This window comes from Orcinus orca, chromosome 9 (genome assembly GCF_937001465.1).
Source record: "Orcinus orca chromosome 9, mOrcOrc1.1, whole genome shotgun sequence".
Classification (NCBI taxonomy): domain Eukaryota; kingdom Metazoa; phylum Chordata; class Mammalia; order Artiodactyla; family Delphinidae; genus Orcinus; species Orcinus orca.
In genome coordinates this window covers 7681012-7697430 of record NC_064567.1, presented here as the reverse complement: position 1 = coordinate 7697430, position 16419 = coordinate 7681012, and the positions used below count along the sequence as shown (strand labels likewise).

The 16419-nt window shown below is 42.1% G+C and overlaps 1 protein-coding gene across 2 annotated transcripts in view; it reads left to right on the top strand.

The window, feature by feature from the left end:
• Positions 1-16419, top strand: part of CNTNAP2 (contactin associated protein 2) — a 2019732-nt gene that overhangs the window by 1762848 nt on the left and 240465 nt on the right. For both annotated transcript variants that reach the window (XM_049714704.1, XM_049714703.1), the window contains exon 18: positions 15268-15486. In XM_049714704.1, coding sequence (XP_049570661.1) covers positions 15268-15486 — 219 coding nt within the window. The remainder of the gene's footprint in view (positions 1-15267; positions 15487-16419) is intronic.

Below are 16419 nucleotides of genomic sequence, written 5' to 3'. Positions count from 1 at the left end.
CGCTTAACCGGCCTCTTGTGCCATAGGGATGTTATTTAGGGTGTTTTTTCTTTCATAAGTATTGTGAGTGCTTACCAATACAGATCAGGTGGTAGCACCTGGATTTTTCCTTTTAACTATCCAAGCCATCTTAAGTTATCCACGTAGATTTAGGAAGAATTTTAGTGTTTCTGCTACTTTGCAAGTCTATGAGTTCAATTTGTATTAAAGATTTCAGAGTCTAAAGAATGATTCTGGCTTGGTCATTATAATACATAAGAAAAAATTACTGCCTTAAAAAGTTTTAAACCTGCATAGCAACACTATTGTGATTCTTAAAATTTTTTTTCTAGTGTCTGATTTAAACTTTTCAATTTCAGTTGTGGACCAAAAAATTTCAGAGATGCAAATAAAGGTGAAAGTTGTGCTATATTAAAGCTATTTAATATATTAGCTGTGTGCATTTTAAGTATTAAAAGATATACAGACAATTGGTAAAGTCAAATTGAGTGACCCAGATATTTTTGCCAGTCTTACTGAAGGGACAGTTATTTGAGTATATGGCATAGGTGCCCTAGAGTTAAAAGAATAGTCTTTAGAGTACGATGTCCTCCTGATATGAAAAGTTGCCCAAGTTACCTTAGATATTACTGATCCACCCGTGTCAGCTGATTTGGAAATTTCTAGAAGGAGTTGGGAATGCCTCTTAAGCTGGCCAGATGGAGTCACTTCTCTCTGCAGAGTTTGTGTTCCTGCCATTCCTTCTCTACACTCCAGAGACATCTAGAAGACCATCTCCCTATTGAAATCCTGCCCACACAAAAGACATTTTTACTGCATCTGGATTTAAAATATAAAACATAAATAAAAGAGAAGCCTTTCATTTTCCTAAAAAAACCACATTCCTACAAGACAATTAATTTGGTGCATTGCCTGGAAAATAATAGGCATCCTCATTAAAGAGCATCTTCACATAGTGTTTGTCTGAAGAGTATGCGTTGTGTGTCATTTCTATAGAGAAATGCTGAAGTTTCTTAGAGATTTTTTTCTGGCGGAATTTCTCTTCTATCTCATTCCCTTTGATTCTAACATTTTCTGCATTATTTATTGTGTGTGATAGTCCACAAAATCTTTCCCTTCAAAGAGATGGCGTGTTAAAGTGTCAAAAAGACCAGCTACTAGAATCAGCCTGCCTGTGGCCAGCTGGAAGAGAATGGGCATCCTAAGAGGAGAAGAGATTAAAGAAGCTTGGATTCATGCATCCTGATCTGAGACAGAGCTGGGAGAAAGAGTGTGCTATTGTGACAGTAATAAACACATGGATTAGTGAGAAAAACTGGAAATATATGTGTGGAGTTATAAGAAGGTTAGAGACCTTACATCTGCCATTCTAGATGTTGCCAGCGTCTCTGCAGACTTGATATTTTATAAAAACAAATGCTTCAGGAGGGAAGAGTTGGTGCCATCACTGGTTAGTGCTTGTCACCAACGCTGGAGAATTGATCCAACTAAGGACGACACTTGGGACCAATTAATTCAAAGCTGGCTAGAAAAGAAGAAGATACAATAAATCAGGGAGCAGAGCTTCATTTAAATATAGTGAGTGACTGGGGACGATTAGTTGAAATAGCTCAAAACCAGAAATATCTCAAAGGGCCGAAGGTAACTGTAAATACAACAACGCTAGGCTCTTACAAGTCATCAAACACCTAAATTAAAGCCATGTGACAAAACATTGGCCAACTAGATGTCAACTGGAAACCGTACAAGAGCAGTTTTTTACAAGTGAAGAGTTCTGGGAGTTATCTTCTTCAAGACACATTTTGCTCAAATTACAAAAGGTAATTTTTAATAGCAATCAAGATAGGAATTTGAGGAGACAGGGAGAAACATAAACACTTACATGAAGTCTAACAGAGGACTAGGGTCATAGCTGGAATATATATTTATTAGATACTTTTAAGAAAAGAAGACTTGTTTTCATCCCTATGATATTCATGGGTTTTTTTTTTAATTTTCCAGTTTAGCTACTTCCCGACTTACAAAGGGACTGTGTTATAGGAGTTTCCGAGCCTGTCATTCAGGTCCTGGAGTGTATCTTCCTATATACATAACATTGTAAATGGCACTCATATTCCACAGCTAACCATGAGGAGCTTTGCTGTTTGTCTGTATCTTAAGTGTGGCTGAAGATAGAGCTGCATGAGCCAGCCTGAGGGTTCTGGGATCTGAAGTCCATTCAGTGTAGAACAGAAATGTTGAAGAACAAAGGGAATTTCTTCCCATATCTCTGAATGTCAAGCTTGTCCTAGACAGACTTCTCAATAGGAAAAGGTTTTGTTCACCTTTATGATAGTCAAGGTGCAGCCCTGCGTCTCCTTTCTTTGGGAGCTTGGCTTGGTGGGGTTAGTAAAGGAGATGGCTCAGACATCCAGAGCATCACGGTCTAAAGCCTCGCATGTGGCTCCCAGACACTTCCCTTTGCTCTAAAACTTTACGGTTTTATGAATTATAGAATTCCATTAATTCATTCAAATATCACATTATAACCTACATATTTTGTAACTATGGCAATGTTGTGATACAGAGCTGGGTATTGAAACTAGAATAAGACCATTATGATGTAATTTATCCCTTCAAAATTCCAGTGGTCTGAGGGAGAAGATACTTTGGTTATATTTTTTAACCTTATGAATAAATATTTTAAATATGATAAGGTCGTAAGAGATTTAGGAATAAGAAGTTTTCTTGTTTAGGACTAAGTTAAGCTGCTGTAACAAATAAAACCCCAGGTTTCAGTGACTGTATGGCAGTGTCATCTGCAGGCTCTGTTCCATGAAGTCCTTCTATACAGTGATTTGAGATCAAGGCTCCTTTTGTGTTGTGGTTCCACCATCTCCTAGAGCCTGGGAGTTTCTAAACCAGTTGGCAGAGAGAAGGAGGGAGGTGAGAAGCATTCTCTCTTCTTACCCACATTGGTCCAGAAGAGACACACACTCCTTTTGTTCTCATTCGGTTGGTGGTAACTAGGCATACGGCTACACCTAGATGTCCAGGGACCAGGAAATGCAGCTCCTGGATGCCTGGCAACTTTTCAGGGGTCGCTGTGGGAAGGAGAAGACAAACTTTTCATGAGAAGTTAGCAGTCACAGGTACTCTGGCCCGAGAAAGAGTAAGCTTTCACCTTGTCCAAAGACATCAAGGTAGGTTTCCAGAAGATGCAGCATCTGATTTGCTTCGAAGGGTGGCAGGCAAATAAATGAGATAAAGACATTTTTCCAGTCAACAAGTAAAGGAGAAAGATCATGGAGCATTTGAGGAATTGAAAAGAATATAGTTAAAGCCCAGGGACTGGTTAGAAGACATTTCTCATTAAAGTAATGACCCACCGACATATCTGTATTAAGAGTTGGACAAAAGAAAGCTAGCTGGACCAATGGCCTCTTAGGAAATTACTCATTTTACTTGCCTTTGTGGATAGTGTTAAAAGGATCAGATTTGGTTTTCTGCATCTCTGAATTTGATTCCTCTGATGAGAACTGCTGAGAATGCCAAATGAGTTCTCACGAAGAGGGGTTGAGATTTCGTATTCTACAGGGTCTTCCTGGGTAAGTGCAGCCAGAGCTGATGAATAATAGAAACAGTGTGTATCTGTCAAGTGTAATTATGACACTGAATATGCCCATCTTGCATTCTGATTCCTGTAGACATTAATTTAAACAGCTGAACATGCCGGCACTTCAGACCTGGGAGGATTTTACTTTGAGAAATAGCGTGACCTTATTATTTGGTGCCATTTTTAATACGGAAAAAAACCTCACATCTTGTTCACAATTATTTTATGGTAAAATTTGACTACTCTCTTTTTTAAAAAATCTTCTCAGGTATCTTAAGAACAGGAAAGAAGTAAGGAGGAATGTTTCAATCTAGTTTTAAATTCCTTCTGATTTTCTGTATTTAAATGAAATCTCATTCCTTGCATTTTGATTAAGTAATCTGATTAAACACTTGTTAAAATTATAGAATAGAGTGGCTTAAAATGTCACCAACCTTTGCAAAAGAAGTGAAAATGATCAGATTGTAACTTGTAAAAATTATACAAATAGTGTTTGTTTATTGTTGAATAATTTTCAAATCCAGAGAAGCACAAAGAATAAATCCCCAAAATCAGCTATAATCTCAAATGTTAACGTATGTAATACCACTCTTTCGGTGTGCACATTTCCAAACATTTTTCTATGCGCTTATATATAATTTCTTACAAGAAGGAGATCATAACAGTACATACTGTTTGTAACCTACTTGTTTCAAGTAACAACATTTTAGAAACACATTTCCCTGTCAATTTTTTTAATACTCCACAACAGTGATTTTTTTTCACCTGAGGGCACAGACTGTATCAGAATCTTCAAGAGAGCATGTATGGTTTAGAAGATCATAATTTTATATTTACAAAACAAAACAAGAAAGCTATTGTTTTGTTATACAACCTACAGAATATAACACACACACACACAAAAGAAATCTTATTGGCTGGTAGGATGTTTCTCTGAGATCTTCAGGGCTTTGTTGTATTGCCCATCAGCCTCCTACATCTGGGCATAACAACATGGGGAGGTGATAATTATGATTATTATGTCAACAAATGGGAGCATGGTTTAAAAAAAAATTGGGAAATACGGTGTCTCAATTGCCAAGTTCTCCATTTAACCAGTTATTCCTTATTGTTGGGCTTAACTTTTAAAAGGCAGATTTTCACACAATCTGCTCTACAGGCTTCCTGTTACTAATTCTCAGACCATCATACCACTACTTACCTAAAGTATGGAGCACGCTATTGCTGTTTAAGACTTTCTCACATACCCAGCATGGAGCAGCAGGGCAGGCTAAAATGATGAAAGTGGAAGACCTCATTGGGGAAGGCCGCGCAAGGATGTGCCTTGCAGGACAGTGCTCCTAATGGATGACCTATTCCCAGAGCTCTTCCATTCACTCACCTTGTTGTCAAAGCAACTGAGGCAGAGGCTGGCACGTAGCTCAAGCCTACCCACAACTGTTCTCTCAAAGGAGCTCTTTAGACAGAAACCATGATCCATTCCTTCATCAGACAATGAAAAAAGTAAACATGCTTGTCTGTACTTTGTACAAATTGGCCCTTCAAAATGTTCTCACATGTTTTATATATACAGTCTTTACGGAGGCAAAATATTTGTTTATGCAGTATAATCAAGGGAGTTGTCTTTTCAGCTGTTATAACCAAAATTAGAGAAAAGGAAGAGTTCCTGATGTCATTCATTTTTGTTATTTAACATTATCCATTCCCATGGGATGCTTTGTTCAAGTAGAAGCTGGTTGGCCCAACCCCAAGGGACACTCTGAAGTTGTGTCCTGTCATTTTCCAGAGGTGGAAATACATGACCTGAAGGTTCTATTACTCTTCCACAGTGTTAATTGGGCATTTCTCCAAGGATAATTTCAACCTTGAGATTGTAAGATCCTGTATTTTTAATATTCGACCCTAAGATTCCTCATTTCTAATATTCATTACTAAATAGAAGAACAAACTGAAGTAATTGTAGCTAGAGAAAAACTATTAAGATAATTTAGATCTTTTGCAAAGAGTCCAAGGAACTTTTGCAGGTCTTTCACACTTTAAGAAAGTTGTTATGTAGAAAGAGAGTGATTCTCCTCTCCTCTCATTTCTCTCTGCGTTCCCATTTAGATAACATCCCTGCCGACCCCGTGGCATGGTTTCACTTTTTCTCCACTATCTGCCTGATACTGCAAATACTGTAGTTGAAGCGCATCTGGTGTTGTAATGGAAAACAGGATAAATCTGTTTTTATATTCCGAGTTCATAGCATGTAGAACATAGACTTGTCGTTTGGTACTTCTTTCCTCATTAGAGAGGTCTTGTCTGAAGTCATACCAAGCTGGCATTGAAAGAATCTGCTAGAAAGGAAACAGTGTGCTGTAGAACAGAGAGGAAGAAGCGGTGTCTGGGGGATGACCTGTAGTCTGGGCTGAAACAGTCTGTGGCCGCCAGGAGATCGTCTGCTTTCCTTCTGACAAGCGTGTTCACAGCTCTCAGCAGCAGGCATGCACCTGCCAAAGGCTTTTCCTTTTCTCCTTGGGTCTTTGGCTTTTACTCATGGTGTGTCCCCATAAGCATAGCCATCCACAGCTCAGTCATTTATAAATTGCAATTAATTAATTGACGGGTATGTTGTCTCCTTGTAAGCTTCAGCGTGGTCCATGCTAACACCTGTGAGCTGTTTTCCAATTCAAGCTGTTTTAGCATCCAGTTGTATTACCTCCTTTGGCCCTCAAATCCCACACTCCATTCGCCTTGAACTCTCCACAGCCAGGTATCTCAACGAATGTCACCTGAAACCAGCCCCATAAATCACCCCGGTCCTCCACCAAGCACATTTCCTCCAATGAATGTTTTTCATTTTGCTGCACAACCTGACCTTGGTCAAGAGAAAAGCTTCTTCTACATCCATTGCCTCCTCGGTCCATTCTCCTCTCCATCTCAGGAGAATCCTTAGGCATCCAGTTTCGAGGTTTCTCTCCTGCAGCTTCAGCATTCCCTTTTATCACAAATACTCTGTCCTCACAGTCACCATCTGGGACTTTCATTTATTCTTCCAAACTGGCACTCTCTGCCCAGCACACAAGTCCCCACTGATTCCAAACATGGGGGTATTTGAACCCTGACTACATGTCCCTTACTGAGGACAGGTGCTGTTTCAAGCCACATGTCCTTTTGGAAAGCTTTTTGTCTTTTTCCTTTTTGAATCATATAGGTCCATTGATATTCAAGAAGTTATTCTCAGAAGGTAGTTAAATGCATGGAGAAAACTAAAATTAGAAAGGCTTTGCATTTTAAAGACAGCTTTCTGTTTTCTCTTGGCCAATGGTAACTCCCTTTTGCTTCCTTTTCTCTGTGGATGCCTTTGTTTGTGAAGTTATTTTTTTAACTATAACAAAAAGCTTAAAGGCAAAAATACATAAAGAGAAATACTTCTCATACTCAGGAGGTTATCAGCATACGAGAGATTTAAAAATGAGTTCATACCATTGATTGTTAAGCTCCAGGCATTTCCTTGAAGAACTTCCAAAAGACTTCAAATAAATTTTCTCCTTGCCAATGTTCATCTTCAGATGTGTTTAACACTGAGATTTTGGATGTGAATATGCATATTGGCTCTAAAACTTTCCATACTCACAAACTAAGACTATAGTAGAGAAAAATAGGATTTTAAAAAAATGTCCTGCATAATATGAAAAGCAGTACAGCACAGTTAGAAAAACAGAAGCTCAATGCTTAGTTATAACTGGATGTTAGCATCTTACAGACTCAATTTCCTTATCTAGGCAGTGAAGGTGAGCTTGGAAGTTGGACTTCATTTTTGTACATCTTTCAGTCTGAACACTGTTGGACTTGATTACATGCCTCAAAAGCAAAGTGATTATTTTTGCAGAGAATTAGACCAACTGCAAACTTGGAAGGACCACAGCTCACACAAAATTTCACACGATTGTTTTGAGGGTCCCCCAAAACAACCCTCATTTTCAATGATTCTCTAAAAGGACTCACAGAGCTCATCAAAGGCTGCTCTACTCGTGGTTATGGTTATGACAAGGAAAGAATGCAGATTAGAATCAGACAAGAGAAGAGCACAGAGGGCAGAGACCAGGAGAAGCCCCAGGTACCAAGCCCCCAGGTGTGCGCTTCCTATAGAGTCACGGACACCTTACTTTCCCAGAACTGACTGTGCCGGTATGCATGGGGTACTGCCAACCAGGGCAGCTCCCCTGAGCCTCAGTGTTCAGGGTCTTTATTCAGACTCCTTTATTTAGGAATGGTCCACTGCCCATGTGGCCAACCTTGGTTTCCAGCCCCTCCAGGGGCTGAACTGTGTGAGCCAAACCCCTACCCTACATCACATCATTGGTCTAGCTGGAGTGGTCAGCCCCTACCCCAAATACTGTTTGATGAGGTTCCTACCCCAAATACTATCTGGTAAGGCCAGCCTCTACCCTAAATCACATTGTTAGACTGCCTGGCATGACCCAAGGCCCCCAGGCACACAGAGACACCCCAACCCGGCATAACACTCCAAGGCTTTAGATATTATCTACCCAAAGCCAAGGGCAAAGTCCAGACCCCTCCTTGGAAAAGGTTAAACTCTTCACTACACAGTTTGAAAATCTCTTGATGACAAGGAAGCAAAAGATTCCTAGGGCCTTCCTACTAGAATGCAACTTGGCAACCCTAGTGTTTAAAGTAGTATTCCATGTAAATTGATACAGCCACTATGGAGAACAGTATGGATGGAGGTTCCTTAAAAAACTAAAAACAGAACTACCATACGACCCAGCAATCCTGCTACTGGGCATATACCCTGAGAAAACCATAATTCAAAAAGAGTCATGTACCAATATGTTCATTGCAGCTCTGTTTACAATAGCCAGGACATGGAAGCAACCTAAGTGTCCATCAACAGATGAATAGATAAAGAAGATGTGGCACACATATACAATGAATATTACTCAGCCATAAAAAGAAACGAAATTGAGTTATTTGTAGTGAGGTAGATGGACCTAGAGTCTGTCATACAGAGTGAAGTAAGTCAGAAAGAGAAAACCAAATACCGTATGCTAACACATGTATTTGTAATCTATGAAAAAAAAATAGTCATGAAGAGCCTAGGGGCAAGACAGGAATAAAGACACAGACCTACTAGAGAATGGACTTGAGGATATGGGGAGGGGGAAGGGTAAGCTGGGACAAAGTGAGAGAGTGGCATGGACATACGTACATTACCAAACGTAAGGTAGGTAGCTAGTGGGAAGCAGCCGCATAGCACAGGGAGATCAGCTCGGGGCTTTGTGACCACCTGGAGGGGTGGGATAGGGAGGGTGGGAGGGAGGGAGACACAAGAGGGAAGAGATATGGGGATATATGTATATGTATAACTGATTCACCTTGTTATAAAGCTGAAACTAACACACCATTGTAAAGCAATTACACTCCAATAAAGATGTTAAAATAAAATAAAATAAATAGTATTCCAGGACCGCTTGTATCAGTCACCTGGCATTAGCAAAATACAAACTCCACAGTCCTGCCCCAACTTACTGAGTGAGAGGAGCCTTGAAATGTGCATTTTAAGCATGTTTCTTTAGCATTTTCTTATGCAGGCCAAAATTTGAGAAATGTAATTTTGATTCAAGGTCTTTGTTCCCAAGAGTAGAGTGAAAATAGCATGAGATGTAGAAATGGGAGAAAATTCTGCTTCTGGCTCCACTACTGGGTTTATCTTGGACAAGTCTTTGTTCCTCAAATGTTATAGGTTTGGGAACAACATTTGGCACAGTTTGTTTCAAACAGACATGACTCATGTATCAAGTTCCCAGACTGAGGAATATACATTAAGTTACTGTATGCCCTCAGGGAAGATGCTTATAGAATACAAGCTGGCATTCCTTATATATGCTTGTGTCTTAAGTTATGGTTTGCATTAGGAAAATGCATGGATTTCTTTTTTTCAGAGTATCTAGATAATTGGCCTCCATGGCAGGAGTGTTCCTATTCATTCATTCATTCATTCATTCATTCATAAATTGTTGAGTGCTTACTCTGTGTCAAGCATTGTTCTAGGCACTGAACAAAAACTGAACAAAATGGAAAATACGTCTGCTTTAATGAGTCCAGGAGCACATATATGTTGTGCTAGATGGCGATATGTGCTATGTAGATCCAGAAAAATTAGGATAAAGGGGCAAAGGCAGCTAAAGGGGGTGGGGGGTTGCTGTTTAACATAGAAGGTTTAGGAAAGGAATTTCTAATATGAGGGCTGTGTGCAGAGGGATAGAAAAGCAGCCGTAGAGTTATTTGGGTAAAGGGACCAGTAAGTGCTTAGGCGCTGAGTCGAGAGCAGTTTCACAATGTAGTGAAAGAGAAAGCCTTAAGGTGATGGCGTTACAGAAAGACTGAGAGGAACAGACACAGACACAGAGCACACAGGCAGCTCCTTCAAGGAATCTGCAACAACAGGGAGCAAAGAAACGGGATGTGAAGACAAGAGAAGGATTTTGTAGTGGAGGTGGTGGCGGTTAGCATTAGAGGTAGGTTCACACGGTCACGTGGAATGATTCAGTAGAGGACAAATTATAGACACTGTAGAAGGGGAGGGGGAATTGCTGGAGGGACGTCCTGGAACAGATAAGAAGGGATGGCACCCAGTGTGCAGTGGAGCGCCTGGCCTTGGACAGTATCATAGGTGGTCTCTTTACTTCCTCTTCCTGCTTCTCACCTCTCTGGTCCCCATAATGACCTCATTTTCAGCCTACCTGTGTCTTCTCATACCCTTTCCTGTTGTCTAAATTCTTTTGTCTCCTAATGGACACTTAGCCCTTCCTTCATGAAAAAGAAAGCAGAAAATTCATAACATTCCCCACTCGTAGAGTGAGGCTAAAATATCTGCTCTGCCTATTACCAGTTTTGTTGTATGGATCAAATGAGATTTGGTGCAGAATAGCCCTTTGGAAGCTATCCATCCTTGAACTTCACTGTAGAATGAAAGAAAAAAATCATCATCAAAACTGCAGCCGTGTTAGCTGGTCTTCTCAGTGTGCTCACTTTGTGTACCTTCCCTTGTGTTTTTACCTATTCTGTGTTGAATGGCCAATTTTTTCTGCTGCTTCCAACTGATGCTTTGAGTCTAATGTCTGAATGTTATCTCACCTGCTGGGAAAACCCAGAGTCCAAAAGCCTACTATTCTGGTCAGTTGTTAAATTCGTCTCTCAGTACATTAAGCCTGGAGTGATTTGTTTCCGAAAACTCATGGTTAGAATGAGAGTGAATAGTGCCACCTGCTGGAATTACACTTGAAGGAGGGGAGGGGGGGGAAAAAAAAAAAATATATATATATATATATATATATCTCTCTCTCTCTCCAGAGCTGCCCATGGTTCTGTCCCATTCATTGCTTTGTCACTCAAATGAAGTCATGATCCAGATGTGATCAAAAGTGATCTCTGCCATCATGCTTGTTTCTAATGCCCATATGCCACCTTGTGCATTTCTCTTCTAATATCTCTCTTTTCTCCCTGTAGTGATCCAATATCTACCACTACTAGTGAGACCAGCTCTATTTCATTTATTGTTTCTCTTAGAATCTCTTGGAAATTAGATCATAGAATGTTCGCATTTGAAGGGACCTTAGAGCTCATCAGTGTTTTCAGACACATTTTGGACATAGAAACTCTTGGGAAACTATAGATGTAATCCTCCTTTCAGACACCAATAAACAGAGCCCAAAAGGTGACAAAGCAAAGTGAAGACTAGAACTCATAAATACTGATTGCTAAACCGTTCTCTATATCAGTTAAGATGCTTTTAGCTGCAAGAAAGATGGCTTTAGCAATAAGGGATATCTCACATAAGAAGTCTTGAAGTGGCTCCAGGAATAATTCAGGGGCTGAACAATGTCAGCTAAGCCCCAGGTTCATCCCATTTCCCTCCCTGTTCTCCTCAGTGTGTCTGACTCCACCAACACTACAAACCACATCTCCTCCCAAGACCAAGGAGCAAAAGGGGATGACTGTCTCTTCTCTTACCAATTAATTAATTTTCCTTCCAAAGACTCCCCCTCATGTCTTACTGGCCAGAAGGAAATGATACCTCCCATCTTAAGTGGGTTGCTGGCAGAGAGCTCAGAATTCTCATGTTTGACTTAGATGAATCCAGATACACCCTCTGGGCCTGGGGTAGGGTCATCCATACCTGAAGCATGAAGTTGTATGGAAGTACATAGTTTCCTGGGCAAAATCAGGTCGGCTCACAAGGAAAAGGGTGGGGGATTGTCTAGCTGTTGGGCAGGATTCTCCATGGGTCTCTCCCATTTCTGCTTGTCTTCTGAACAAGAGGCACTGTCAGCTTTGTTCGTACCTTTTAAAGGATGTGTGTATAGCAAACAGTCTCGGAGGATAGAATGTCTTCCTCCAGAACAGAGAGTAGATTTGTTTCCTGACCAGGATAATAAAGCCAATGTCTCTCCCCAGGACAAAAGTTAAGCAGGTTTGCTAGCAGCCCTTTTGAAACTTCGGGATTTCCTAAAGTCAGGGCTCCTTGGCTGTGATGCAAACTCACTGCATAGGCAGCATCCACCTGAGCTGCTCCACGTGGCCCCCATGGGACCCTGGGGACCAAAGAAACCAAGGAGGACTGACGCTCATGCCGCCTGCTGCACCGTGAAGAACGCAGTGCGTTGTCTCTGACCCTCGAGTCTCCTGTCTTCTGCCAGCATCTACAAAACGATGGCAGGCTAACTTGTGAGTTTGCAAGAAAGATGCTTCCCAGTTCCTGACACTAAGAGAAAGGCAGCCATTCGTGTGTGCTACCGTGTTCTTTCTAATGAGCCATGCTAGAAACATCCAATCTTTAAATACTTATTTCTGAAAATAAGAATAGTGTCGATATGTCAGAAATTCCTTTTCTACAGTCAGAAACAGGGCAACACTTCAGTCTCCTGGAGACACACATTAAGAGGATGGTGTCGCTGGCTCTCGTGTCTTTTACTCTGCCTCCCTTTCATTCGCTTGCTGACTCTCTCTGTAATTAGCTCTTTTAAAATGTCAGCTCCTCTCACCCAGAAACGGAGAGCAATCATCCACAAACTGAACTTCAGAAGCTTTTAAAACACACTTGCCGTTTGGCTGGGAGACGGGATTTCTCAAAGGCAATGTCAGGGAAGCTGACATAGAATAAATGGGAAAAAGGAACCCCTTCCCTCACTCTCAGGCGGGGCCTCACGAAGCACCAGAAGGGAAGTGGGATGGGCTGAAATTGTGGACATTACTTCAACAGAGCCTGGGTGGAGCCTCTTGGAGGAGGATTCTGCTCTCAGGGGCCCTCGGCCTTGAGTCCCTCTTCCTGCACCCAGCTGGGGAGAGGACTGAGCTACAGCAGGTCCTCGAGACCTTCTTTCCTCCTGTAGGGGGAAGTGTTGATGTTAAGGAACAGGGGATCTAGTGCGACAAGCAGAGAAGGAAGTATGGCTATTTCCTGGTAACTGCTGGTCCTCAGACCTGAACAGGGGCTTCCCTGGTGGCATAGTGGTTGAGAGTCCGCCTGCTGATGCAGGGGACGCGGGTTCGTGCCCCGGTCCGGGAAGATCCCACATGCCGCGGAGTGGCTGGGCCCGTGAGCCATGGCCGCTGAGCCTGCGCGTCCGGAGCCTGTGCTCTGCAACGGGAGAGGCCACAACAGTGAGAGGTCCGCGTACCACAAAAAAAGACCTGAACAAAAATTCGTTAGAGCAGGAAGAGAGGAAATTAGAGGAGCATTCATCCCTCTGAGTCAAATTTTAGAGTTAAACTCAATTTATCCCTAAATCGTATTTCCCTGATGGCTGTTGATGCCTTTGAAGCAAAACCGACTTTCCTTCTTAGCTCAGGAAGTCTTGTTCTCTGGCTATTCTGATAACTTACATTTTAAAATGCATCTGCTAAGACACAGCACTGCAAGAACAGAACAAATTCAATCTTAAAAATCGAGGTTACGTTTTCCCCATTGACCATGCCAGAAATTCAGGGAAAGGTCATTCAGTTCATGAGTCGTATGATCGTCGACCCATATTCTGATCATACTTCTGCAGAAACCTTGGTGAAGGTCACTGGCCTCCATCAGGTCACAGTGACCCTGGAAGGCAGGAGCTCCCAATTTAGAGAAGAAATTTCACCAGAGCACGTGTGGCGTCACCACAGGTGTTAAAATTAAAGTTCCCTTTCTAACGACATAAAGGAACCAAATTCCTTGGTACAACTAGGTTGATGAAATTGAGTTCTGCGTCTAATGTCCCTGGAGCTCAATAAAGTTAATGCAGCTTTCAGAGGGGCCTGACCCAGAGGTGGGGAACAGTCTAGGTCTTGAGAGAATCTGGCCCACTGCGGTTTTTAAATCAGAAGTTTGATTGCTTGCAACATCATTTCAAAGTGGTACCAGTCCAGAGAAGCTGAATTTTTCGTTAGCCTGGGGGAAAAAATGACAGATAGTTAATTAAACTGCTTGGAGATTAGTCAGAGGCTCATTGATAGATAGAGGAGCTGAATCTCTTTATAAGCAAAGTTAGAAGATCCAGTGGTGCGCCTCATCTTTCCTGTCAAAAGAATTCACCAAGCTAAGGAGCTGGGACCCGCATGCCACTACCTCGCCTGCCAATCGCAGGAAAAATATACACTTAAAAAAACATATTTATAAAGCACTAGGTAGTCACTGAAGAACTTGAAACCTAAAATGTGTTGTGAGAAAGCTACTGACAATTGGAGTTACCAAAGCAACCTCCTAGTCCATTTTTCCATTGTTGAAAGGTGATTTATTAAAGGAGTTTGATTGGGAGCAGATCTATTAAAAAAAAAAAAAGAAGAAGAAGAAGAATGATTTGTGATTAGTGCTGGAGGGTAGGTTATGAGAAGGACCTGACATCCCAGATGGCGAACATCCAAGGTGTGCAACAAATGGTTCAAGAAAGAGTTTTTTCTGCAGGACTCTGGAGCTGCCCTTTGCCCAGCCCCAGAGGTCCGGGAGAGATGTGGGTCATCCTCATTGCATGCACAATTCACAGCTCCCTGACTTTCCATAGGAACCTTAAGGATTAGATCAAGGAAATAAAGTTTTGTGAATACCCGCAAAGCAGTAGCTCTCAACTCTAGCTATATATTAATATTTTCCAGGAAGCTTTTAAAAACTACCAGTGCCTACCTAGCTGAGTGGGAATCCCTGGGGGCGGAGCTGGTGTGTTTCGTAAAGCTCCCAGGTGACGCTTGGTGCAGCCAGAGCTACAGGTCACGCCCTAAGAGCTACTGAAGAGTCAGGGTGTGTGTAGAGCCAAAAGGTCTCAGGCTCTGAAACCTGAGAAGCCTGGTTCCCATCCTGACTCCACTACTCACTCAGTCTAAGGTGCTCGACATGTGCTTAAGTGCGCCAGCCTTCAGTTCCTTATCTGGAAAGAGTCAATGATGGTAACTTCCTGATAAAATAAACCAATGTATACCTGACCCCCAATCCAAGTTTATTTTCCTTCCCCTGGTTATTAATGGTTAACAATGGGTTCATGTTTTATCCCTCCTCAAAGGATTTCGCCTTGGACCTATGTAGCAAGTGACTAGCTTAGATTCCTTTTCTCTCCGTGCTTGGTTTTACCTCTAGAATTCACCACTGTTTGGCATCTGGGAGGGAAGTACTCACGTGCCTTTCATGCTTTGTGCTCCTCCAGCTGCCACGGAAGTGTCCTTTTCATTTGATGTCGGAAACGGGCCAGTGGAGATTGTGGTGAGGTCACCCTCGCCTCTCAACGATGACCAGTGGCACCGGGTCACCGCGGAGAGGAATGTCAAGCAGGCCAGCCTGCAGGTGGACAGGCTGCCCCAGCAGACCCGCAAGGCCCCAACGGAAGGCCACACCCGCCTGGAGCTCTACAGCCAGCTGTTTGTCGGTGAGTGATGGGACAGCAAGAGTGACTTCTCTGTTGCTGGAAACAACTTCTACCTTGGGAAAAAATAAAACTGCCTACGTAGGATTCTGATAGAGATTCTTCCAAAAGTAAGTGTTTTTGCCTCTTGTGGTCTCCTCTGAAACAGAATGGAACAAGGAAGAGGACCCAGGAACCCTAAATCTGGTTCTACCCTCCGCTTTCTGTTGTGTTTTCTTTTTGGCCACATTGCACGACACGTGAGATCTTAGCTCCCCGACAAGGGATTGAACCCGTGTCTCCTGCGTTGGAAGTGCAGAGTCTTAACCACTGGACCACCAGGGAAGTCCCTACTCTCTGTGTTCTGGAGCCCACAATCCTCATCTACAAAATGAGAGGGTGGGCTAGGACATCTCTGAGGTCTCTGATCTATGCAGTTTTGGGTTTATGGTTTTAGAACTGCATAAATTTCCTTAATGATTTAGAGCACTTGTAAATGTGCAAAAGGAAGGATGGAAGTAGGGGAGGGAGGGAGGGAGGGAGGGAGGGAAGAGAAGGAATGGGCTCCCTAAGTTCAGGGTTGCTTGAAATGATAAGTAGAAATCCACTCCTTTCTCTACCTAGCCTCAAGGTTCTAGGCAGAGAAAGACTTAGACTTCTCCTTACGTAACATCTTTCCACAGAGGAAAGAGATCAACACTGAGAAGAAATTGAAACAGAGCAAAAAGTAAAGTATCCTTTGCGAGAAGTGGATCTAGCCCCACATTCCGGTCTTTGCTTATGACATGTCCTAGCTGAACCTAACATTACTTTCAATCAATACTCGTTTCCATGGCTTGTGAGATTTTAACTTTCGTCTTCCAGAATACTAATATTTTAGGAAATTAGCTATTTTTCTTCTGTTGAATGAAAAGAAAGCAAGTTTGAAGGACTTGGTGGCTGTCTTGCCACCTTAGA